The following is a 25815-nucleotide window of genomic DNA, read 5'->3' on the forward strand; positions in this document are numbered from 1 at the left end:
CCTTGACACTAGGTTCCGGCCAACGTTGTTGACGAGAGTATTATTCGCGTGTCCTGTGACGTTTAAGTCAAATAGTAAGGATACACTACCTGGAACAATCACTACATTTTCAGCAAGTTTTGGAATATTTATATAGAGGGTTTCTCCAGGACTTGCCGATGAGGGATTGAATGTAATCCGATTCAGCGACGATTCCGCTTTCAGGCCGAAGGGTTCCCGTGGGATCCTGTTTGGGTTAATTTTTTCTGATATCGCTTGTGCCATCTTTTATTTTAAGAAAAGAGAGATAATCTTTAAATGAGTAACGAAAGCAGGTTATCAAAAATATACTATTCCACCGATGGATACTGGAAAGGGTATTCAGCTATTTATAAGTTAGCTAGTGTCGCTAAAGTCAGTGAAGCCGAGGCTAAGAGGTGGCTTGAAAAACAGGCGTTGTGGCAGATCTATCTCCCAGCTCCAAAGTATGTCCCCAGACCGCATTGGACTGTGAATAAACCTAATCAGATTCACCAAGCCGATCTGTTGTTTATGCCCCACGATAACGTAGGCAGAAAAACCTACCGTTACGCGTTGGTCGTGATTGATATTGCCTCGAGATATAAAGATGCAGAAGCACTGACTACCAAGGATTCGAGTGGAATTGCTAAAGGGTTTGAAAAGATATACTCCAGAAAACTTAAATGGCCTCATACGGTGATTGTCGATCCGGGGACAGAATTTAGGGGAGAGGTAACGAAGATTATGAAAAAGAAGGGGGTTACCATCCAGCGAAGCGAAGCTGGGAACCATCGCGCACAGGCTTTTGTCGAACGCGCCAATAGAACACTGGCGGAGAGGTTGTTTTCTCATCAGTATGCTCAAGAAATGATTAGCGATGATCGGTCCAGAGTTTGGGTGAAACGATTGCCAGATGTTTTGAAGACTCTGAATAGTCAACCCATAAGAATTACTGGCAAAGAGCCTGTAAAATCTATTGGTTTGAAAGAGGTTGATATTGATCCTCCAACGTATAAGCGGCCTGTTGGACTTGACGAAGTTAGACTACCACCAGGGGTTAGAGTTAGATATCTATTAGCTCCTGGAGAAGAGGAAGGAGGTGAACGCAGACGAGCCACAGACCCTATTTGGAGTTTAAAAGTGTTTGATCTATCACGCAGTGTTGTTTCAGTTGGACAGCCTGTGTTGTACTACCTCTCCGAAGGCGCTCCAAGGAGGTCGTTCGTTAGGGAAGAACTTCAAGTCGTCCCTGAAGATACTGAGCCACCACCTAATAGCGTTCTGAAATGACCGTGAGCGAAGGTGTGAATACCATCATCACAGATGATTCGCTTGTCATCCTCATGAGATAGAGCGACCTTGTTCACCGTTTCAGTGTAAACATCATGCTTATGACTTCTGATGACATTCATAAGTCTCATCTGAGGTTTCTTACCAAATAAGCAATCCTTGTAGTCATCGAAACCGATGCTCTTCTTGACGACTGCTCTCTTAACGCCCTTGCATTTCTTTTCTTCTTTACCTTCATCCATCTTGTACGAGTAAAGTTTGGCCCTCAGTCCTACAAATTCTGTAATTTGCTGGCCCCCAGCCTCATCTTTAAACATTCCGATGACTTTCTTGTTCACACCCACCTCAATACCAGATGGGTGACCCTTCGGAAAGTTGCTGGTGTCGAACATGGACCTCACATCCCCGCTGATGTCCTCGTAAAAGTCTTTCGTCTCGATCTCATACATCAGGCTGTCAGTATCAGTGAATAAGAGCTTTGCATCCTCACCGTACTTAGGCTTGACGAAGTTGTAGTGGAAATCGTACATGAGCGTCTTACTCAGGTCCAGAATGGACATGCCCAAGTAGACAGGCTTGTTGAAGATCAGCTTTGTCTTCTTCATGTGGATGGCGGCTAGATTCTCGCAAAAGATGGTGCGATGTTGATAGTTCGGCTTTGATATGAGCTTCTTGGCCTGCTTCTCGTCCGTCACCAACCGAATGTCCACCCTGTTCCTAATGTTCTCCATAGTCTTACCAAAGACGGAGTTGTTCATTAACTTGAAAAAATCTTTCTCAAAATCGTTTGTCGCCTTGGCTCTCAGATCGGTGTTCAAGTCAATGTAGGGCTCCAGCCAAGCAGACTCCTCAAAAGTGACACCCCTGTGAATCTTGGTGACTTTTAGCCCAAAACTCACATAAAGTCTCAGAGTCTCATGGTGGATAACGTACTTTGTCTTGTCGTTAAGGTTGGGGACCAATTTGTCCACATTGCCTAGCCCGATAGATTCCGGGGCTAGTGGGTAATCGTTGTGTAAGTCATGTAGGTGATGAGGGTACTCCAAGTCAACCTCCAGAATGCATGGGCGGTCTCTCCAACCTGACAGCTCTTGGTCACCCATCCACCTGAAACCGTGAGTCGGTAAAGGGTTGCTCATCGCCCAGCCATACAAATTGTTAGCATCAAGGTAGGTGATATATTTTGTGGGTAGGTCAGGGTCATACTCCTTCATGTAAGGGTTATTTGCCTCCCCATGTCTGTTGCTTATCATGGAGACACCCCCACGGATGCCCTTCTCAATCATGAGCAACATGTCATAGTCCATCAGAAGCTCTAGCCTCACCTTGGTGGTCTTCAACGCTGCATCCCAAGCCAACCCTGGCGCTGTGTAGTACCAAGCGGGGTCCAGACCGTAATTCTTGAGACAAACGTCCCTAAAGTTCTCGAAAACGTCAGCTAAAAGCAACACATCCGACTCTAGGTACAGATTGTGGTAATCCCTCATGGTCCCCATCCCGAAGACCTCCCACACTCTCCGCGCGTGCAGGTGATCCTCCTCCGATACATCGGTGTCGTTGAGTTTGGAGTGGAATGCCTCTCTCTGTGGGAGCTGTGTTGCGTCGAGCTTGCTAAAGCCGTCGAACCAGTCGTAAGGGAAAACACCCTTCCTCAACAACAGCTGGAGCCCCTCCCCCTCATAGTACTTCGCCATGTTTTTGAAGCATTCCCTTGACATATTACCTACTAGACTGTCGAGACTGGCCGACATAAACCTGAAACTGTCGATAAATCTGATATCACGTTTAACATCAATCTTGTTGCCCTCCTTGTTCGTGAAACTGTCGACTACAATCTGTTTTGTGAAAGAAATATACTTTTCCTCGTTATTAGGTATACAGTTTATTTTACCTTCCGATGTACCAAGGTTCTTGATAAATAGATGGCTGTCGTACCCAGACAGATTGTGAAAGATAACAGGAAAGAACTTTGGAATTTTGTGATCTAAGTTGCATGCGTTGTGAGCAGCACCTCTGTACTTCCCTGTAAGGTGGCAATGGTCCAAAACCTTGTCTTCCCCTAATCCACCCTCACAGATGTGGCAGTGAGTGGCGTCGTTATAGGCGATTTTGTCCTTCGGAGTCATTTTCACCTTCTTAGGGAACCTGAACTTATCGTAAATTTTCTTAATGTCTGACTCCAAAGACTCTACGAAAAGCTGTGGGATATCTTCGTCTGGAGATTCAGCTGTGTATCGTACAAGCTCGGATGGGGATATATCTCCGTCGAAACACTTGATGAGATAGCAGAAACCAGACGGTTTGTGCTTCTGGTATTGCTTAGTGAAGCTTTTACTCTCATCTGGGGAGCATGTGTCTATATTCTCTGTGAAGCTCTCAAAGTCGGCATAGACAACAAAGGGGACACGCATTTTTCTGTTGTAGTTTTTGAATTTAATGTGGGGTAGATTTCCATCCTTATCTATCTTAGGCATCTCTATTCCAACCGCTTCATGATTACCGCAGCATTCAGAATGTTTTTCTAATGATTGTTTGCACCGAAACGAGTTCAGACATCTACAGCATAAAAAACGAGTATGATGAAACTCATCAATTTGAGTAGATACTAATCTCATCATATTCTTTATCCAGCAGTAATGATTCGTCTCATCATCCGAGATGAGAAGTAAGTTGATTGCATTATCTGGATCCTTCTCACTGATTCTCAATGGATATATTTTGGTTTCGTATCCAAACACATTAACCGTATACTGGTTCTGTTTCTCGAACTTGTCAATCTGTTTTAGTGAGACGGGGAACTCTATCCCTGACCAGTCGAATTTCTCAGAGTTCTCTATCATTTGTTTACTGAACCTTTGAGGATCTTTCTCCCTAGGATACACAGCAGAGGTTACTGCCCACTTGAAACATTCGTGATCATTCTCGTTCTTAACATTGATGATCGCCTTCTTAGACGCTAGTTTCGGCGGTAGCGGAATATAGGAAGACCCAGAAAGCGGTTCAAAGGGATCTATGTTGATGTCAAAGTATTCCACTTGGTCAAACTGCCATCCGGAGCCTTGCTTCTGGAACAGCTCAACTAATCCGAGTAAATAATTTGTCATCGTATCGAACAAATCAGAGAGATCAGTCGACTCTGTCACAATCTCGGGCTTTTCTGTATGAAAATATCCCAGTTCTTCTTCGATCTGAGCTGTAGCCGGATCCTCTTTTATAAACCCGCAAGTAAAGATAAACTTCACTTTGATAGGCTTTTTTTGTTGACTGATGAGCTCTAAGACTTTCGGTTTGATTCTGGCGATGAATGTCTTGGGGTCGTAACCTCTCTGCCCGGCTATTCCGTGGGTTTTAAGATACCCCTTCAACGCCGTCTGTTGTTCCTTGGGTGTGAAGCGATCTTCCACCTCCTCGTGTAGACGCTTAATCCTCTCCTTCAAACGTTTGACCCGTTTATCTGCAGCCTCTTTGGCGGTCTTTTTGATGGGCTCAGGGACATAAGATAGTATCCAATCCGCAAACTTGTCTAACTCGCTCTTGATCGAGTTGGCCGCCCTGTTTGCAAAATGCTTGAGTGATTGGACGCGGGAACTCCGTGGGGGTTGGGAGGGTTTTAGAATAGGGACATTAATCTCAGGTATCGGGCCGTCGAGAATACTCTCCGACGTGTTGGATGGGGTAATGCGGGGTGGTCGTGGCAGCCCTTTGACAAGTTTGGGTAAAGGAACCCGTCGGGGTGGTGGTGGTGGTGACGTGCTGGTCAGCGCCCCGACGAGCTCGTCTCTCCGCATCCAGTAATATCTTGGGATACCCCGCTCCTTGGCGAGGGCTTTCAGATCTTTCACCTTCAGGTTCTCCATTTCTATCAAACCAGCCATGTCTTTAAACCACTTTTCAAAAGCTTTTTTTAGATGTGAAGCTGAGAGGCTAGCCCCCTCGAGCTCCCCCTAGGTGCGACACGTGACAAAGTGATTGACAGGTGGGCTTGGCTATCACGTGACAAAGTGATTGACAGGTTCTTGACAAAGTGATTGACAGGTTTTTAAAGTGATTGACAGGTGGGCGTGGCTATCACGTGACAAAGTGATTGACAGGTGGGCGTGGCTATCACGTGACAAAGTGATTGACAGGTGGGCGTGGTCGTGCAAGAGATCTTTGGCAAACTCGCGCATGCGCAGGTCGCGAGGCTTGGCGGAGGTGTGCGGAGACTTTTGCGCCACTTTTGGAATGAAATTTGGGGTGATCAAAAAGTTGCGCCAGCTGCGCCAAAACCCTACTACTAAGAGCCTGGGACGAGCGAGCGGAAAACCTAGGATCTGGGCCTAGAAAGCGTGAGATACTTGTCTGGGCCCTGGGCCTATTTTTTTTTTAAATGGCGGCCTTCAAACACGAGTAGTAAACACAAGTTCCTTCAAGTTTACGTGGAAATTATCGGCGCGCATAGTTCTAGGGCGATAAAAAAGCGAAAATTAATCAACGCGGACTCCCAATTATGGCGTAAAAATGTCCTATTTAGGACTTGGCCGTTCGAGCTAGAAAAACGACAGTATTAAAAACAAGGTTGATTTATTTATGGAAACAGAGCATTCACAATAGTTATTCCCTGAACAAAATAGGGGGAAAGTTCTGGCCTCTACTACGAACCAATCAGAATGCCGTATTCAAGTACAGGCCTCAGCGTTACGACACTCGCCCTAGCCCCTCTCCCCTCTGGAGATGCTCGTAGACTTCTTTCCTGTATATTATGGCCCCATAGATGGCGCCACACTTTCGTTTATTTTAATGTGAACTGGCTGTAGTTTTAGTCAAAAAGTACGTTAAGTTTTCCATTGAATCAGTGAGGAACTAAGCGGTAAATATGGTTCAGGAATACCAGTCACCGGTCAGGGTTTACAAATATCCATTTGAGCTCGTCATGGCCGTAAGTTGTCGTCTAAATGAACTTTGAGCTACTTGACATTCTCATTCATTCTGTTCGACGTATAAACGTTCTAATGTATCGGTGTTGAGCTTAAAATTATTGTATAATGCGTGTCTAAGGCTACATGCTAAGAAAGAATCCACTCTCAATCTGGAAAGGACGAGGAATTTCACTTGTGAAAACGATAAACATTTGCTGAGATTCACAACTCAAACTATCCACTTGTATTCCCAATTCTCCCAAATGTTATCTGCCATCCTTTTAAAACGTTTTTACTCATATTCATGTGCACTCCAAGATTAAGTAATTTGACGTCGTGAGAAGTAGACGGACAGTAGGGAAATCGCTGCTGCGCAATTTCTGTTGGACTGGTTAACAACCGAGAAGTGGCTGAAATGGACAAAATAATTAAGAACATTTTTACAATTTTTTCTTCCAGCCTACTCAAGAAATAATTCCCTGGAATGAATAACTATTTGTATTTGTTCCTTTATTCGTTTCAGGCATACGAAAAGCGGTTTCCAACATGCCATATGATTCCCGTTTTCCTAGGTAGTGACATTGTCTCTGAATACAAAAGCGATGACGGAGCTGTCCATATTATCGAGCGAAGATGCAGACTAAATGTTGATGCTCCATATTTACTCAAAAAGGTACATCGAAATATTAAATTGTCTCGTTGTCCCGAAGCTAGGTACTATTATTTTATCCATTAATTTCTTTAACTGCGACTTGATAGCTTTGATATGCATACGCTTTCGAATATTGTAATGATTCGATCCAATCTCAAGTCTTGTAATTATCAAATTTACTCATTTCGTCTGCGACTTTTTTCAAGATTATGAAGTTTTCTGCCATGTGTGTGTTACCCTTGGCAAAAAAGGCCAAGCTAGGTCAAGGTTGCCGAAAAGCAGAATTGTATGGATACCATTCAGAATAAAAAAGCTCGCGTGTCAGATGTATCAATTCAAAAAAACTTCAGGTTTCAACAGAATACTTGTTCCATTTGAATTTCTTGCTATTCGATTATTATTTTCTCTATTTTAGCTATTTGTTGTGAACATTATGGAATTCTTTTTTTTTCTCAGATAATTGGTGTAGACTTTGTCTATTTTATCCAAACGAACAGTCTAAATCGTCGAGACCGGACCCTTTCCATCTCCGCTTATAATGAAAGCTTTTCTTCACGTGTTGAAGTGAAGGAAAACTGCTTCTACTCGGTAAGTAAAGCTATTTAAACTACTTGGTGAATTAAAGCGGATATCTTCAAGTTTATCCCGCGTTATTCCCTGTAGAACATAAATTGTTTATTCAAAGCATCAGTCTCTACATGCATAGTTTATGTCAAAATGTAAACAATAAAGAACTGCTAAATCGAGGCGAAATCAGTTCCTTTAGATTTTAGAAATTCATTTTAAATTGGAACTTGAAACCCTTATGGTTTAATTCAAGACTGCGAGGGTTATTATGCCTTCCCTCGCTGTTTAAGAAACGAACTTTAGATGATTTTTTATGCTTTAAATTATTTCAAATCTTATAATTAGTCTTGGAAACCTGCCGAAACAGTCAAGTTTCAATAATACAAACACTAGCAAGCTGTGCCGCCAAATATTGATCTATTTAAATAAAAACAATTACGAAAGCTGAAAAATGATAATGAATGTTTTTTTTTAAGTTTTACATCATTTTTATTATTACAATTATCAATATGATAATTATTTTAGTATGGCCCTCACACAACCTCAATTATTTTGTGACAAGAATTCTTTAGTTTGTTACCCTCAATTTGCTCATTTGATTGTGCTAAAAGCTTTTTATTCAAAATGGATTATAGGAGGATATTGGGTATTATTGTCCAGTCATACAGAGATAAGTTACAGCGTAACCAGTAAAACCGTGAGCACCTAAAATATGTGTGGAATGTTTATTGTCTTCTGACGAATCAGACCCGAAAATTCAGCCGCTGAGACTTGTTGAGACATGTTTCTAGTTGACTGTTTGAATATCTTGCAAGTGATTGGTCGGAACAAACATTCCATACATATCGCCGGAGTCACAGTTTTCTTGGTCGTGCTGTAACTAGTAATTGTATTATTGCAATGCAACTTGGGGAAAATACGTAGTTGCTCAAATAAGCGCATCTCCCTAATAAGTGCTCTTCCAAATAAGGACCTCACCAAAGAAAAACATAAGTGCCTGGCCTCAACATGTTGCAGTCTATAGAGTTTGATGATAAGGGGGGAAAGTATGTTATAGGGGAACATGGGCGTAGCAAGGGGGTGGCCTAGTGGGCCCGGGCCTCCACCTTTTTGCAGCCAAAAATAAAGTAAATGTATGAGACATTATCTAAAAAACAGGAGAAACTGCCTTGAAAGTCCCTTTTGGGCCCCCTCCTGTTAAAAATCCTGTCTACTGCTGGGGAAGTAACAATAGCTAACAATATCACCTGCCGCAACATTTTATTGGTAGCTTGTTTATTCACAATATTTTAAAGATATTATATTTCATGTATCTTGTGATGACATTTATTTTCAATAGCGAGGCTGCCACTTTCTACAATTGAGTCTTTGTGCCCCACAAAACAGAATCGAGATATAGTGAGTATTATGTTTAATAGTTGTTGTAATTGCTGTTTGTTCTCAAGGTACACCCAGATAACCCTGACTGGACTTGCTTTGAGCAGGATGCTAGTCTAGACATCAAGGCGTTTTTTGGTTTCGAGGCTGCTGTTGAGAAACTTGCTATCAAGCTCTATCTTCAAAATATTAAGAAGGTAGGTGTTGTTGGAGTTTATGATGGTGTGGTGGTGTTTAAAAGGTAGGCTTTCTTGATGTTAAAGATGTTGAGATGGTCTAATTTGTTTTGATTAGGGGAAGGTTGTGTGTGTGGTAAAAGCAATGATGATGATGGTATAATGATAGTGTCATTTTAATAAAAATTAAATAAAGTTGCAAAGAAAGTATAAGTTTTTGGATCTTATTGAGCAAGGGGCTTATGATCAAATGACTTAATGAATGTGTTTTTCCCCAGGGAAAAGAGGTAATCCAATATTACATAGATGAGCTAATAAGTGAAGGTGTCACATTCATTGAGCCGTTTGAGGGTGCACAAAGCAAACCACGCACAAGAAGTTGTACAGAAGCCCTTCCGCCAGTGGATAGTGAACAGGCTCCAGCACTTCCTATTGCAAGCTCAGCCGTTGAGGCATCTGCCGACCACTCTATAGATAACTCTTTACAAGGTATGCAATCACTCTATAGATAACTCTTTATAAGGTATGCGATCACTCTATTTTTAGATACCTCTTTACAAGGTATGCAATCACTCTATAGATAACTCTTTACAAGGTATGCGATCACTCTATTTTTAGATACCTCTTTACAAGGTATGCGATCACTCTATAGATACCTCTTTACAAGGTATGCAATCACTCTATAGATAACTCTTTACAAGGTATGCGATCACTCTATAGATACCTCTTTACAAGGTATGCCGACCACTCTATAGATACCTCTTTACAAGGTATGCAATCACTCTATAGATAACTCTTTACAAGGTATGCCGACCACTCTATAGATAACTCTTTACAAGGTATGCGACCACTCTATAGATAACTCTTTACAAGGTATGCGACCACTCTATAGATACCTCTTTACAAGGTATGCCGACCACTCTATAGATACCACTTTACAAGGTATGCGACCACTCTATAGATAACTCTTTACAAGGTATGCCGACCACTCTATAGATACCTCTTTACAAGGTATGCGACCACTCTATAGATACCTCTTTACAAGGTATGCGACCACTCTATAGATAACTCTTTACAAGGTATGCGACCACTCTATAGATAACTCTTTACAAGGTATGCGATCACTCTATAGATACCTCTTTACAAGGTATGCAATCACTCTATAGATAACTCTTTACAAGGTATGCGACCACTCTATAGATAACTCTTTACAAGGTATGCCGACCACTCTATAGATACCTCTTTACAAGGTATGCGACCACTCTATAGATACCTCTTTACAAGGTATGCGATCACTCTATAGATACCTCTTTACAAGGTATGCCGACCACTCTAGATAACTCTTTACAAGGTATGCCGATCACTCTAGATAACTCTTTACAAGGTATGCGATCACTCTATAGATACCACTTTACAAGGTATGCGACCACTCTATAGATAACTCTTTACAAGGTATGCGACCACTCTATAGATACCACTTTACAAGGTATGCGATCACTCTATATATAACTCTTTACAAGGTATGCGACCACTCTATAGATAACTCTTTACAAGGTATGCGACCACTCTATAGATACCTCTTTACAAGGTATGCCGACCACTCTATAGATAACTCTTTACAAGGTATGCCGACCACTCTATAGATACCACTTTACAAGGTATGCGACCACTCTATAGATACCACTTTACAAGGTATGCCGACCACTCTATAGATAACTCTTTACAAGGTATGCCGACCACTCTATAGATACCTCTTTACAAGGTATGCCGACCAATCTATAGATAACTCTTTACAAGGTATGCGACCACTCTATAGATACCACTTTACAAGGTATGCGATCACTCTATAGATACCACTTTACAAGGTATGCCGACCACTCTATAGATACCACTTTACAAGGTATGCGATCACTCTATAGATACCTCTTTACAAGGTATGCGACCACTCTATAGATACCTCTTTACAAGGTATGCGATCACTCTATAGATACCACTTTACAAGGTATGCCGACCACTCTATAGATACCTCTTTACAAGGTATGCGATCACTCTATAGATACCTCTTTACAAGGTATGCGATCACTCTATAGATAACTCTTTACAAGGTATGCGATCACTCTATAGATACCTCTTTACAAGGTATGCGATCACTCTATAGATAACTCTTTACAAGGTATGCCGACCACTCTATAGATACCACTTTACAAGGTATGCGACCACTCTATAGATACCACTTTACAAGGTATGCGATCACTCTATAGATACCACTTTACAAGGTATGCCGACCACTCTATAGATACCACTTTACAAGGTATGCGATCACTCTATAGATACCTCTTTACAAGGTATGCGACCACTCTATAGATACCTCTTTACAAGGTATGCGATCACTCTATAGATACCACTTTACAAGGTATGCCGACCACTCTATAGATACCTCTTTACAAGGTATGCGATCACTCTATAGATACCTCTTTACAAGGTATGCGATCACTCTATAGATAACTCTTTACAAGGTATGCGATCACTCTATAGATACCTCTTTACAAGGTATGCGATCACTCTATAGATAACTCTTTACAAGGTATGCGATCACTCTATAGATACCTCTTTACAAGGTATGCCGACCACTCTATAGATAACTCTTTACAAGGTATGCGATCACTCTATAGATACCTCTTTACAAGGTATGCGATCACTCTATAGATAACTCTTTACAAGGTATGCGACCACTCTATAGATACCACTTTACAAGGTATGCCGACCACTCTATAGATACCACTTTACAAGGTATGCGATCACTCTATAGATACCACTTTACAAGGTATGCCGATCACTCTATAGATAACTCTTTACAAGGTATGCAATCACTCTATAGATACCACTTTACAAGGTATGCAATCACTCTATAGATACCACTTTACAAGGTATGCGATCACTCTATAGATACCACTTTACAAGGTATGCCAATCACTCTATAGATACCTCTTTACAAGGTATGCCGACCACTCTATAGATACCACTTTACAAGGTATGCCGATCACTCTATAGATAACTCTTTACAAGGTATGCGATCACTCTATAGATACCTCTTTACAAGGTATGCCGACCACTCTATAGATACCACTTTACAAGGTATGCCGACCACTCTATAGATACCTCTTTACAAGGTATGCGATCACTCTATAGATACCTCTTTACAAGGTATGCGACCACTCTATAGATACCACTTTACAAGGTATGCCGACCACTCTATAGATACCTCTTTACAAGGTATGCCGATCACTCTATAGATAACTCTTTACAAGGTATGCCGACCACTCTATAGATACCACTTTACAAGGTATGCCGACCACTCTATAGATAACTCTTTACAAGGTATGCCGACCACTCTATAGATACCTCTTTACAAGGTATGCGACCACTCTATAGATAACTCTTTACAAGGTATGCGACCACTCTATAGATACCTCTTTACAAGGTATGCCGACCACTCTATAGATACCACTTTACAAGGTATGCGACCACTCTATAGATACCACTTTACAAGGTATGCCGACCACTCTATAGATACCTCTTTACAAGGTATGCCGATCACTCTATAGATACCACTTTACAAGGTATGCCGACCACTCTATAGATACCACTTTACAAGGTATGCCGACCACTCTATAGATAACTCTTTACAAGGTATGCCGACCACTCTATAGATACCTCTTTACAAGGTATGCGACCACTCTATAGATAACTCTTTACAAGGTATGCCGACCACTCTATAGATACCTCTTTACAAGGTATGCGATCACTCTATAGATAACTCTTTACAAGGTATGCCGACCACTCTATAGATAACTCTTTACCAGGTATGCGACCACTCTATAGATACCACTTTACAAGGTATGCGATCACTCTATATATAACTCTTTACAAGGTATGCGACCACTCTATATATAACTCTTTACAAGGTATGCGACCACTCTATAGATACCTCTTTACAAGGTATGCCGACCACTCTATAGATAACTCTTTACAAGGTATGCGACCACTCTATAGATACCACTTTACAAGGTATGCGATCACTCTATATATAACTCTTTACAAGGTATGCGACCATTCTATAGATAACTCTTTACAAGGTATGCCGACCACTCTATAGATACCACTTTACAAGGTATGCGACCACTCTATAGATAACTCTTTACAAGGTATGCGACCACTCTATAGATAACTCTTTACAAGGTATGCCGACCACTCTATAGATACCACTTTACAAGGTATGCGATCACTCTATAGATACCACTTTACAAGGTATGCCGACCACTCTATAGATAACTCTTTACAAGGTATACCGACCACTCTATAGATAACTCTTTACAAGGTATGCCGACCACTCTATAGATACCTCTTTACAAGGTATGCCGACCACTCTATAGATAACTCTTTACAAGGTATGCCGACCACTCTATAGATACCTCTTTACAAGGTATGCCGACCACTCTATAGATACCTCTTTACAAGGTATGCCGACCACTCTATAGATACCTCTTTACAAGGTATGCGATCACTCTATAGATACCACTTTACAAGGTATGCCGACCACTCTAGATAACTCTTTACAAGGTATGCGATCACTCTATAGATACCTCTTTACAAGGTATGCCAACCACTCTATAGATACCTCTTTACAAGGTATGCGACCACTCTATAGATACCACTTTACAAGGTATGCGACCACTCTATAGATAACTCTTTACAAGGTATGCGACCACTCTATAGATAACTCTTTACAAGGTATGCAGACCACTCTATAGATACCTCTTTACAAGGTATGCCGACCACTCTATAGATACCACTTTACAAGGTATGCGACCACTCTATAGATACCACTTTACAAGGTATGCGACCACTTTATAGATAACTCTTTACAAGGTATGTGATCACTCTATAGATACCACTTTATAAGGTATGCCGACCACTCTATAGATACCTCTTTACAAGGTATGCCGACCACTCTATAGATACCACTTTACAAGGTATGCAATCACTCTATAGATACCACTTTACAAGGTATGCGACCACTCTATAGATAACTCTTTACAAGGTATGCGATCACTCTATAGATACCACTTTACAAGGTATGCAATCACTCTATAGATAACTCTTTACAAGGTATGCAACCACTCTATAGATAACTCTTTACAAGGTATGCCGACCACTCTATAGATAACTCTTTACAAGGTATGCGACCACTCTATAGATAACTCTTTACAAGGTATGCGACCACTCTATAGATAACTCTTTACAAGGTATGCGATCACTCTATAGATACCTCTTTACAAGGTATGCGATCACTCTATATATAACTCTTTACAAGGTATGCGATCACTCTATAGATACCACTTTACAAGGTATGCGATCACTCTATAGATACCTCTTTACAAGGTATGCGATCACTCTATAGATACCTCTTTACAAGGTATGCGACCACTCTATAGATACCTCTTTACAAGGTATGCCGATCACTCTATAGATAACTCTTTACAAGGTATGCGACCACTCTATAGATACCACTTTACAAGGTATGCAATCACTCTATAGATACCTCTTTACAAGGTATGCGATCACTCTATAGATAACTCTTTACAAGGTATGCGACCACTCTATAGATACCACTTTACAAGGTATGCGATCACTCTATAGATACCTCTTTACAAGGTATGCGACCACTCTATAGATAACTCTTTACAAGGTATGCCGACCACTCTATAGATACCTCTTTACAAGGTATGCAATCACTCTATAGATAACTCTTTACAAGGTATGCCGACCACTCTATAGATACCACTTTACAAGGTATGCCGACCACTCTATAGATACCACTTTACAAGGTATGCGACCACTCTATAGATAACTCTTTACAAGGTATGCAATCACTCTATAGATACCTCTTTACAAGGTATGCCGACCACTCTATAGATACCTCTTTACAAGGTATGCGATCACTCTATAGATACCACTTTACAAGGTATGCCGACCACTCTATAGATAACTCTTTACAAGGTATGCGATCACTCTATAGATACCACTTTACAAGGTATGCCGACCACTCTATAGATACCTCTTTACAAGGTATGCCGACCACTCTATGGATACCACTTTACAAGGTATGCGATCACTCTATAGATAACTCTTTACAAGGTATGCCGACCACTCTATAGATAACTCTTTACAAGGTATGCAATCACTCTATAGATACCACTTTACAAGGTATGCGATCACTCTATAGATACCACTTTACAAGGTATGCGATCACTCTATAGATACCTCTTTACAAGGTATGCGATCACTCTATAGATACCACTTTACAAGGTATGCGACCACTCTATAGATACCACTTTACAAGGTATGCAATCACTCTATAGATACCTCTTTACAAGGTATGCGACCACTCTATAGATAACTCTTTACAAGGTATGCGACCACTCTATAGATACCACTTTACAAGGTATGCGATCACTCTATAGATACCTCTTTACAAGGTATGCGACCACTCTATAGATAACTCTTTACAAGGTATGCCGACCACTCTATAGATACCTCTTTACAAGGTATGCAATCACTCTATAGATAACTCTTTACAAGGTATGCCGACCACTCTATAGATACCACTTTACAAGGTATGCCGACCACTCTATAGATACCACTTTACAAGGTATGCGACCACTCTATAGATAACTCTTTACAAGGTATGCAATCACTCTATAGATACCTCTTTACAAGGTATGCCGACCACTCTATAGATACCTCTTTACAAGGTATGCGATCACTCTATAGATACCACTTTACAAGGTATGCCGACCACTCTATAGATAACTCTTTACAAGGTATGCGATCACTCTATAGATACCACTTTACAAGGTATGCCGACCACTCTATAGATACCTCTTTACAAGGTATGCCGACCACTCTATGGATACCACTTTACAAGGTATGCGATCACTCTATAGATAACTCTTTACAAGGTATGCCGACCACTCTATAGATAACTCTTTACAAGGTATGCAATCACTCTATAGATACCACTTTACAAGGTATGCGATCACTCTATAGATACCACTTTACAAGGTATGCGATCACTCTATAGATACCTCTTTACAAGGTATGCGATCACTCTATAGATACCACTTTACAAGGTATGCCGACCACTCTATAGATACCACTTTACAAGGTATGCCGATCACTCTATATATAACTCTTTACAAGGTATGCGACCACTCTATAGATAACTCTTTACAAGGTATGCGATCACTCTATAGATAACTCTTTATAAGGTATGCGACCACTCTATAGATAACTCTTTACAAGGTATGCCGACCACTCTATAGATACCTCTTTACAAGGTATGCCGACCACTCTATAGATACCACTTTACAAGGTATGCCGACCACTCTATAGATAACTCTTTACAAGGTATGCGATCACTCTATAGATACCTCTTTACAAGGTATGCCGACCACTCTATAGATACCACTTTACAAGGTATGCAATCACTCTATAGATACCACTTTACAAGGTATGCCGACCACTCTATAGATACCTCTTTACAAGGTATGCGACCACTCTATAGATACCTCTTTACAAGGTATGCGACCACTCTATAGATACCTCTTTACAAGGTATGCGACCACTCTATAGATACCTCTTTACAAGGTATGCCGACCACTCTATAGATACCACTTTACAAGGTATGCGATCACTCTATAGATACCACTTTACAAGGTATGCCGACCACTCTATAGATACCACTTTACAAGGTATGCCGACCACTCTATAGATACCTCTTTACAAGGTATGCGATCACTCTATAGATACCTCTTTACAAGGTATGCGATCACTCTATAGATACCACTTTACAAGGTATGCCGACCACTCTAGATAACTCTTTACAAGGTATGCCAACCACTCTATAGATAACTCTTTACAAGGTATGCGATCACTCTATAGATACCTCTTTACAAGGTATGCGACCACTCTATAGATAACTCTTTACAAGGTATGCGATCACTCTATAGATACCACTTTACAAGGTATGCAACCACTCTATAGATACCACTTTACAAGGTATGCAACCACTCTATAGATAACTCTTTACAAGGTATGCCGACCACTCTATAGATAACTCTTTACAAGGTATGCGACCACTCTATAGATACCTCTTTACAAGGTATGCCGACCACTCTATAGATACCTCTTTACAAGGTATGCCGACCACTCTATAGATACCTCTTTACAAGGTATGCGACCACTCTATAGATACCACTTTACAAGGTATGCGACCACTCTATATATAACTCTTTACAAGGTATGCAGACCACTCTATAGATACCTCTTTACAAGGTATGCGACCACTCTATAGATAACTCTTTACAAGGTATGCAGACCACTCTATAGATACCTCTTTACAAGGTATGCCGACCACTCTATAGATAACTCTTTACAAGGTATGCGACCACTCTATAGATACCACTTTACAAGGTATGCCGACCACTCTATAGATAACTCTTTACAAGGTATGCAATCACTCTATAGATACCACTTTACAAGGTATGCCGACCACTCTATAGATACCTCTTTACAAGGTATGCCGACCACTCTATGGATACCACTTTACAAGGTATGCGATCACTCTATAGATACCACTTTACAAGGTATGCCGACCACTCTATAGATACCACTTTACAAGGTATGCCGACCACTCTATAGATACCTCTTTACAAGGTATGCCGACCACTCTATAGATACCTCTTTACAAGGTATGCGATCACTCTATAGATACCACTTTACAAGGTATGCCGACCACTCTAGATAACTCTTTACAAGGTATGCGATCACTCTATAGATACCTCTTTACAAGGTATGCCAACCACTCTATAGATACCTCTTTACAAGGTATGCGACCACTCTATAGATAACTCTTTACAAGGTATGCAGACCACTCTATAGATACCTCTTTACAAGGTATGCCGACCACTCTATAGATACCACTTTACAAGGTATGCCGACCACTCTATAGATACCTCTTTACAAGGTATGCGATCACTCTATAGATAACTCTTTACAAGGTATGCGACCACTCTATAGATAACTCTTTACAAGGTATGCGACCACTCTATAGATAACTCTTTACAAGGTATGCGACCACTCTATAGATACCACTTTACAAGGTATGCGACCACTCTATAGATACCACTTTACAAGGTATGCGACCACTTTATAGATAACTCTTTACAAGGTATGTGATCACTCTATAGATACCACTTTATAAGGTATGCGATCACTCTATAGATACCACTTTACAAGGTATGCGACCACTCTATAGATACCACTTTACAAGGTATGCGACCACTCTATAGATAACTCTTTACAAGGTATGCGATCACTCTATAGATACCACTTTACAAGGTATGCGACCACTCTATAGATAACTCTTTACAAGGTATGCGATCACTCTATAGATACCACTTTACAAGGTATGCAATCACTCTATAGATAACTCTTTACAAGGTATGCGACCACTCTATAGATAACTCTTTACAAGGTATGCCGACCACTCTATAGATAACTCTTTACAAGGTATGCGACCACTCTATAGATAACTCTTTACAAGGTATGCGACCACTCTATAGATAACTCTTTACAAGGTATGCGATCACTCTATAGATACCTCTTTACAAGGTATGCGATCACTCTATATATAACTCTTTACAAGGTATGCGATCACTCTATAGATACCACTTTACAAGGTATGCGATCACTCTATAGATACCTCTTTACAAGGTATGCGATCACTCTATAGATACCTCTTTACAAGGTATGCGACCACTCTATAGATACCTCTTTACAAGGTATGCCGATCACTCTATAGATAACTCTTTACAAGGTATGCGACCACTCTATAGATACCACTTTACAAGGTATGCAATCACTCTATAGATACCTCTTTACAAGGTATGCGATCACTCTATAGATAACTCTTTACAAGGTATGCGACCACTCTATAGATACCACTTTACAAGGTATGCGATCACTCTATAGATAACTCTTTACAAGGTATGCAATCACTCTATAGATACCACTTTACAAGGTATGCAATCACTCTATAGATAACTCTTTACAAGGTATGCCGACCACTCTATAGATACCTCTTTACAAGGTATGCCGACCACTCTATAGATACCTCTTTACAAGGTATGCAATCACTCTATAGATACCTCTTTACAAGGTATGCGATCACTCTATAGATAACTCTTTACAAGGTATGCGACCACTCTATAGATACCACTTTACAAGGTATGCGACCACTCTATAGATAACTCTTTACAAGGTATGCGACCACTCTATAGATAACTCTTTACAAGGTATGCAATCACTCTATAGATACCACTTTACAAGGTATGCAATCACTCTATAGATAACTCTTTACAAGGTATGCCGACCACTCTATAGATACCTCTTTACAAGGTATGCAACCACTCTATAGATACCACTTTACAAGGTATGCAATCACTCTATAGATACCTCTTTACAAGGTATGCGATCACTCTATAGATACCTCTTTACAAGGTATGCCGATCACTCTATAGATAACTCTTTACAAGGTATGCGATCACTCTATAGATACCTCTTTACAAGGTATGCAATCACTCTATAGATACCTCTTTACAAGGTATGCGATCACTCTATAGATAACTCTTTACAAGGTATGCCGATCACTCTATAGATACCTCTTTACAAGGTATGCGACCACTCTATAGATAACTCTTTACAAGGTATGCCGACCACTCTATAGATACCTCTTTACAAGGTATGCAATCACTCTATAGATAACTCTTTACAAGGTATGCCGACCACTCTATAGATACCACTTTACAAGGTATGCCGACCACTCTATAGATAACTCTTTACAAGGTATGCAATCACTCTATAGATACCTCTTTACAAGGTATGCGACCACTCTATAGATACCACTTTACAAGGTATGCAATCACTCTATAGATACCACTTTACAAGGTATGCAATCACTCTATAGATAACTCTTTACAAGGTATGCGACCACTCTATAGATAACTCTTTACAAGGTATGCCGACCACTCTATAGATAACTCTTTACAAGGTATGCCGACCACTCTATAGATAACTCTTTACAAGGTATGCGATCACTCTATAGATACCTCTTTACAAGGTATGCCGACCACTCTATAGATACCTCTTTACAAGGTATGCGACCACTCTATAGATAACTCTTTACAAGGTATGCCGACCACTCTATAGATAACTCTTTACAAGGTATGCGACCACTCTATAGATAACTCTTTACAAGGTATGCGACCACTCTATAGATAACTCTTTACAAGGTATGCGATCACTCTATAGATACCTCTTTACAAGGTATGCGACCACTCTATAGATAACTCTTTACAAGGTATGCCGACCACTCTATAGATACCTCTTTACAAGGTATGCGACCACTCTATAGATACCTCTTTACAAGGTATGCCGACCACTCTATAGATACCTCTTTACAAGGTATGCGATCACTCTATAGATACCACTTTACAAGGTATGCCGACCACTCTAGATAACTCTTTACAAGGTATGCGATCACTCTATAGATACCTCTTTACAAGGTATGCCAACCACTCTATAGATACCTCTTTACAAGGTATGCGACCACTCTATAGATAACTCTTTACAAGGTATGCAGACCACTCTATAGATACCTCTTTACAAGGTATGCCGACCACTCTATAGATACCACTTTACAAGGTATGCCGACCACTCTATAGATACCTCTTTACAAGGTATGCGATCACTCTATAGATAACTCTTTACAAGGTATGCGACCACTCTATAGATAACTCTTTACAAGGTATGCGACCACTCTATAGATAACTCTTTACAAGGTATGCGACCACTCTATAGATACCACTTTACAAGGTATGCGACCACTCTATAGATACCACTTTACAAGGTATGCGACCACTTTATAGATAACTCTTTACAAGGTATGTGATCACTCTATAGATACCACTTTATAAGGTATGCGATCACTCTATAGATACCACTTTACAAGGTATGCGACCACTCTATAGATACCACTTTACAAGGTATGCGACCACTCTATAGATAACTCTTTACAAGGTATGCGATCACTCTATAGATACCACTTTACAAGGTATGCGACCACTCTATAGATAACTCTTTACAAGGTATGCGATCACTCTATAGATACCACTTTACAAGGTATGCAATCACTCTATAGATAACTCTTTACAAGGTATGCGACCACTCTATAGATAACTCTTTACAAGGTATGCCGACCACTCTATAGATAACTCTTTACAAGGTATGCGACCACTCTATAGATAACTCTTTACAAGGTATGCGACCACTCTATAGATAACTCTTTACAAGGTATGCGATCACTCTATAGATACCTCTTTACAAGGTATGCGATCACTCTATATATAACTCTTTACAAGGTATGCGATCACTCTATAGATACCACTTTACAAGGTATGCGATCACTCTATAGATACCTCTTTACAAGGTATGCGATCACTCTATAGATACCTCTTTACAAGGTATGCGACCACTCTATAGATACCTCTTTACAAGGTATGCCGATCACTCTATAGATAACTCTTTACAAGGTATGCGACCACTCTATAGATACCACTTTACAAGGTATGCAATCACTCTATAGATACCTCTTTACAAGGTATGCGATCACTCTATAGATAACTCTTTACAAGGTATGCGACCACTCTATAGATACCACTTTACAAGGTATGCGATCACTCTATAGATAACTCTTTACAAGGTATGCAATCACTCTATAGATACCACTTTACAAGGTATGCAATCACTCTATAGATAACTCTTTACAAGGTATGCCGACCACTCTATAGATACCTCTTTACAAGGTATGCCGACCACTCTATAGATACCTCTTTACAAGGTATGCAATCACTCTATAGATACCTCTTTACAAGGTATGCGATCACTCTATAGATAACTCTTTACAAGGTATGCGACCACTCTATAGATACCACTTTACAAGGTATGCGACCACTCTATAGATAACTCTTTACAAGGTATGCGACCACTCTATAGATAACTCTTTACAAGGTATGCAATCACTCTATAGATACCACTTTACAAGGTATGCAATCACTCTATAGATAACTCTTTACAAGGTATGCCGACCACTCTATAGATACCTCTTTACAAGGTATGCAACCACTCTATAGATACCACTTTACAAGGTATGCAATCACTCTATAGATACCTCTTTACAAGGTATGCGATCACTCTATAGATACCTCTTTACAAGGTATGCCGATCACTCTATAGATAACTCTTTACAAGGTATGCGATCACTCTATAGATACCTCTTTACAAGGTATGCAATCACTCTATAGATACCTCTTTACAAGGTATGCGATCACTCTATAGATAACTCTTTACAAGGTATGCCGATCACTCTATAGATACCTCTTTACAAGGTATGCGACCACTCTATAGATAACTCTTTACAAGGTATGCCGACCACTCTATAGATACCTCTTTACAAGGTATGCAATCACTCTATAGATAACTCTTTACAAGGTATGCCGACCACTCTATAGATACCACTTTACAAGGTATGCCGACCACTCTATAGATAACTCTTTACAAGGTATGCAATCACTCTATAGATACCTCTTTACAAGGTATGCGACCACTCTATAGATACCACTTTACAAGGTATGCAATCACTCTATAGATACCACTTTACAAGGTATGCAATCACTCTATAGATAACTCTTTACAAGGTATGCCGACCACTCTATAGATAACTCTTTACAAGGTATGCCGACCACTCTATAGATAACTCTTTACAAGGTATGCGATCACTCTATAGATACCTCTTTACAAGGTATGCCGACCACTCTATAGATACCTCTTTACAAGGTATGCGACCACTCTATAGATAACTCTTTACAAGGTATGCCGACCACTCTATAGATAACTCTTTACAAGGTATGCGACCACTCTATAGATAACTCTTTACAAGGTATGCGACCACTCTATAGATAACTCTTTACAAGGTATGCGATCACTCTATAGATACCTCTTTACAAGGTATGCGACCACTCTATAGATAACTCTTTACAAGGTATGCCGACCACTCTATAGATACCTCTTTACAAGGTATGCGACCACTCTATAGATACCTCTTTACAAGGTATGCCGACCACTCTATAGATAACTCTTTACAAGGTATGCGACCACTCTATAGATACCACTTTACAAGGTATGCGATCACTCTATAGATACCACTTTACAAGGTATGCCGACCACTCTATAGATACCACTTTACAAGGTATGCGATCACTCTATAGATACCACTTTACAAGGTATGCCGACCACTCTATAGATAACTCTTTACAAGGTATGCGATCACTCTATAGATAACTCTTTACAAGGTATGCGACCACTCTATAGATAACTCTTTACAAGGTATGCGACCACTCTATAGATACCTCTTTACAAGGTATGCTACCACTCTATAGATACCTCTTTACAAGGTATGCGATCACTCTATAGATAACTCTTTACCAGGTATGCCGACCACTCTATAGATACCTCTTTACAAGGTATGCGACCACTCTATAGATAACTCTTTACAAGGTATGCAACCACTCTATAGATAACTCTTTACAAGGTATGCGACCACTCTATAGATACCTCTTTACAAGGTATGCCAATCACTCTATAGATACCTCTTTACAAGTATGCGACCACTCTATAGATACCACTTTACAAGGTATGCAATCACTCTATAGATAACTCTTTACAAGGTATGCCGACCACTCTATAGATAACTCTTTACAAGGTATGCAGACCACTCTATAGATACTTTAGGCTACTGCTAAATATGAATAACTGTCTTAATATCAAGTATTATTTTAAAAAATCAAGCTTAATTATTGATCAGTAAGAAATAGATCTCAAACAATTTCAACAAATATTTTAGTACACTCCTTTCATTGTGCATTTATAAAGAAGATTAGCTTTGGTTGCCAAAAGCCCTGCATTCAGTCAACCCTGCATTTTAATAGGGTAGTTTTTGTGGTGTAGCTTATTTCATATTTTTTCATTCAACAGATTACAAGCTAGACGATGACTACATTCAGAGATTTCTCGGCAAGCTTACTCCACGAGAGGAAAACCAGCTCATCCAGGTAATGACTGATGTTTGACTGTTTTCATGTTGTAACTGTAATTAAAGCCGCATTATCACCAGTTTACTTCCGGAGGTCCGACGGAAACCTCAACCGTTAAAAGACAAAAGAATCTATTAAAATCCGAGATATTAAACAGGTCATCTGTTGTAAATTATCAATCACATCCTCAAAGAAACTTCCAATAAACACACTGCTTTCAAACATTTTTCATGTTTTTCGTTTAAAATCATCGGAGGTTGTTACGTAATTGACCGGAAGTAAACTGGTAACAATACGGCTTTAATGTGAGTGTGAATGTGCATTATATACAGTACTGTAGTTATAAAATCACTAATAAATCCTGTCGTTTTTACTTAAATATCACTACATTTTCAATGGATTCACGGAAATATGAAAAATTCTACTAAAAATCAAGATATTTCTTGCTTAAAAGAAATCTATTGATTATTATTTTACTCTTAATTTCATTCTGTGTTCAATTTTAGCTGCGTAAAAAGCTTGGCGAAGCTCACAAGGGAAAGGTAAAGATAAAATTCTGTATTCTCTTACTAAAGACCCCCTTGCCTTGTTCTCCTTTGGGTTTATTAGGAAATGTTTTTTTAAACCCTTCAAAGAAGACTGAAGGCTGTGAAACTAATATAATGTTACTTGTTTTTATTCCCCTTTGTTTGTTATAAGCAAACCTGGACTCTAAAGAATTTAAATTAAGAACTATAAACCAGAAACTTAGAAATCAAGAGTTTGTATTGTTGGCTTTAATGATTACATCTTGGGAATTATTTGCATCATGAGCCATCCCTTAAAGGTGTCTACTTAGATGGTGGTCAAAATATGCTGATAGGTAATACCAACGTTACAGTAGTAATGTTATATGTTTTGGAATGCTTTGAACACCTATTTTTCACTCTTTTTAGATGCCAAACGATGCTCATTTGCTGAGGTTTTTACGAGCAAGAGACCTGCATCTTGAGAAGGTGAGTACACTGGTAGCCCAAGCTCATGAGAGGTATCTTTGATGGCATCAATAAACTTCAATTGAAATGCGTAAAATAGCAGGAGTCTGACTTGATTCACCCTACTTTTGCTTTGGTCTTTTGATGCGCTGTAGGGTTTTCTGTAACATGGCCATTGTTAGAAAACATTTACTAGGTCTAAATCTTCTTTTAATACTATGTGATCACAGGCCTATGAAATGCTCTGCCAGTCATTGGCCTGGCGCAGGCACCACCATATAGACAATATCCTGGAAATCTGGAAACCTCCTGAACCTTTGCTGGACTATTATTGTGGGGGCTGGCATCACCAGGACAAAGGTACGAGTTTCTTGGAAACTCCAGCAAATACGAACGAAAATTGCTGGGGAAAATGCTCACACAAATAATCTCAGTGGTACAGGGTTCGCTCAGAGGCCCCAAGCCTGAATTATGGTCAGGTCGTCTTAGGGCATTGCTCAGGCCCGTACCCAGGGGGAGTGCAAACGCACCCCCCCCCCCCTTCCCCACAACGGCCGCCAAAAGTCCACTTTTGGTTCTCAATAGACGTGTTATTTGTAGAAAAATCAT

General features: G+C 40.1%; 1 protein-coding gene across 3 annotated transcripts in view; it reads left to right on the plus strand.

The window, feature by feature from the left end:
- Nucleotides 1-25815, plus strand: part of LOC5520629 (SEC14-like protein 1) — a 44529-nt gene that overhangs the window by 7405 nt on the left and 11309 nt on the right. For 2 of the 3 annotated variants that reach the window (XM_048719756.1, XM_048719755.1), the window contains exons 2-9: nt 6712-6861; nt 7297-7428; nt 8853-8981; nt 9239-9449; nt 24174-24250; nt 24739-24774; nt 25168-25227; nt 25437-25566. In XM_048719756.1, coding sequence (XP_048575713.1) covers nt 6742-6861; nt 7297-7428; nt 8853-8981; nt 9239-9449; nt 24174-24250; nt 24739-24774; nt 25168-25227; nt 25437-25566 — 895 coding nt within the window. In that variant the 5' untranslated portion in view covers nt 6712-6741. Of the gene's footprint in view, nt 1-5976; nt 6209-6711; nt 6862-7296; nt 7429-8852; nt 8982-9238; nt 9450-24173; nt 24251-24738; nt 24775-25167; nt 25228-25436; nt 25567-25815 lie in introns of those variants that run through there. The other variant, XM_048719754.1, reaches the window with a different exon arrangement.

This window comes from Nematostella vectensis, chromosome 12, assembly GCF_932526225.1.
Source record: "Nematostella vectensis chromosome 12, jaNemVect1.1, whole genome shotgun sequence".
NCBI lineage: Eukaryota > Metazoa > Cnidaria > Anthozoa > Actiniaria > Edwardsiidae > Nematostella > Nematostella vectensis.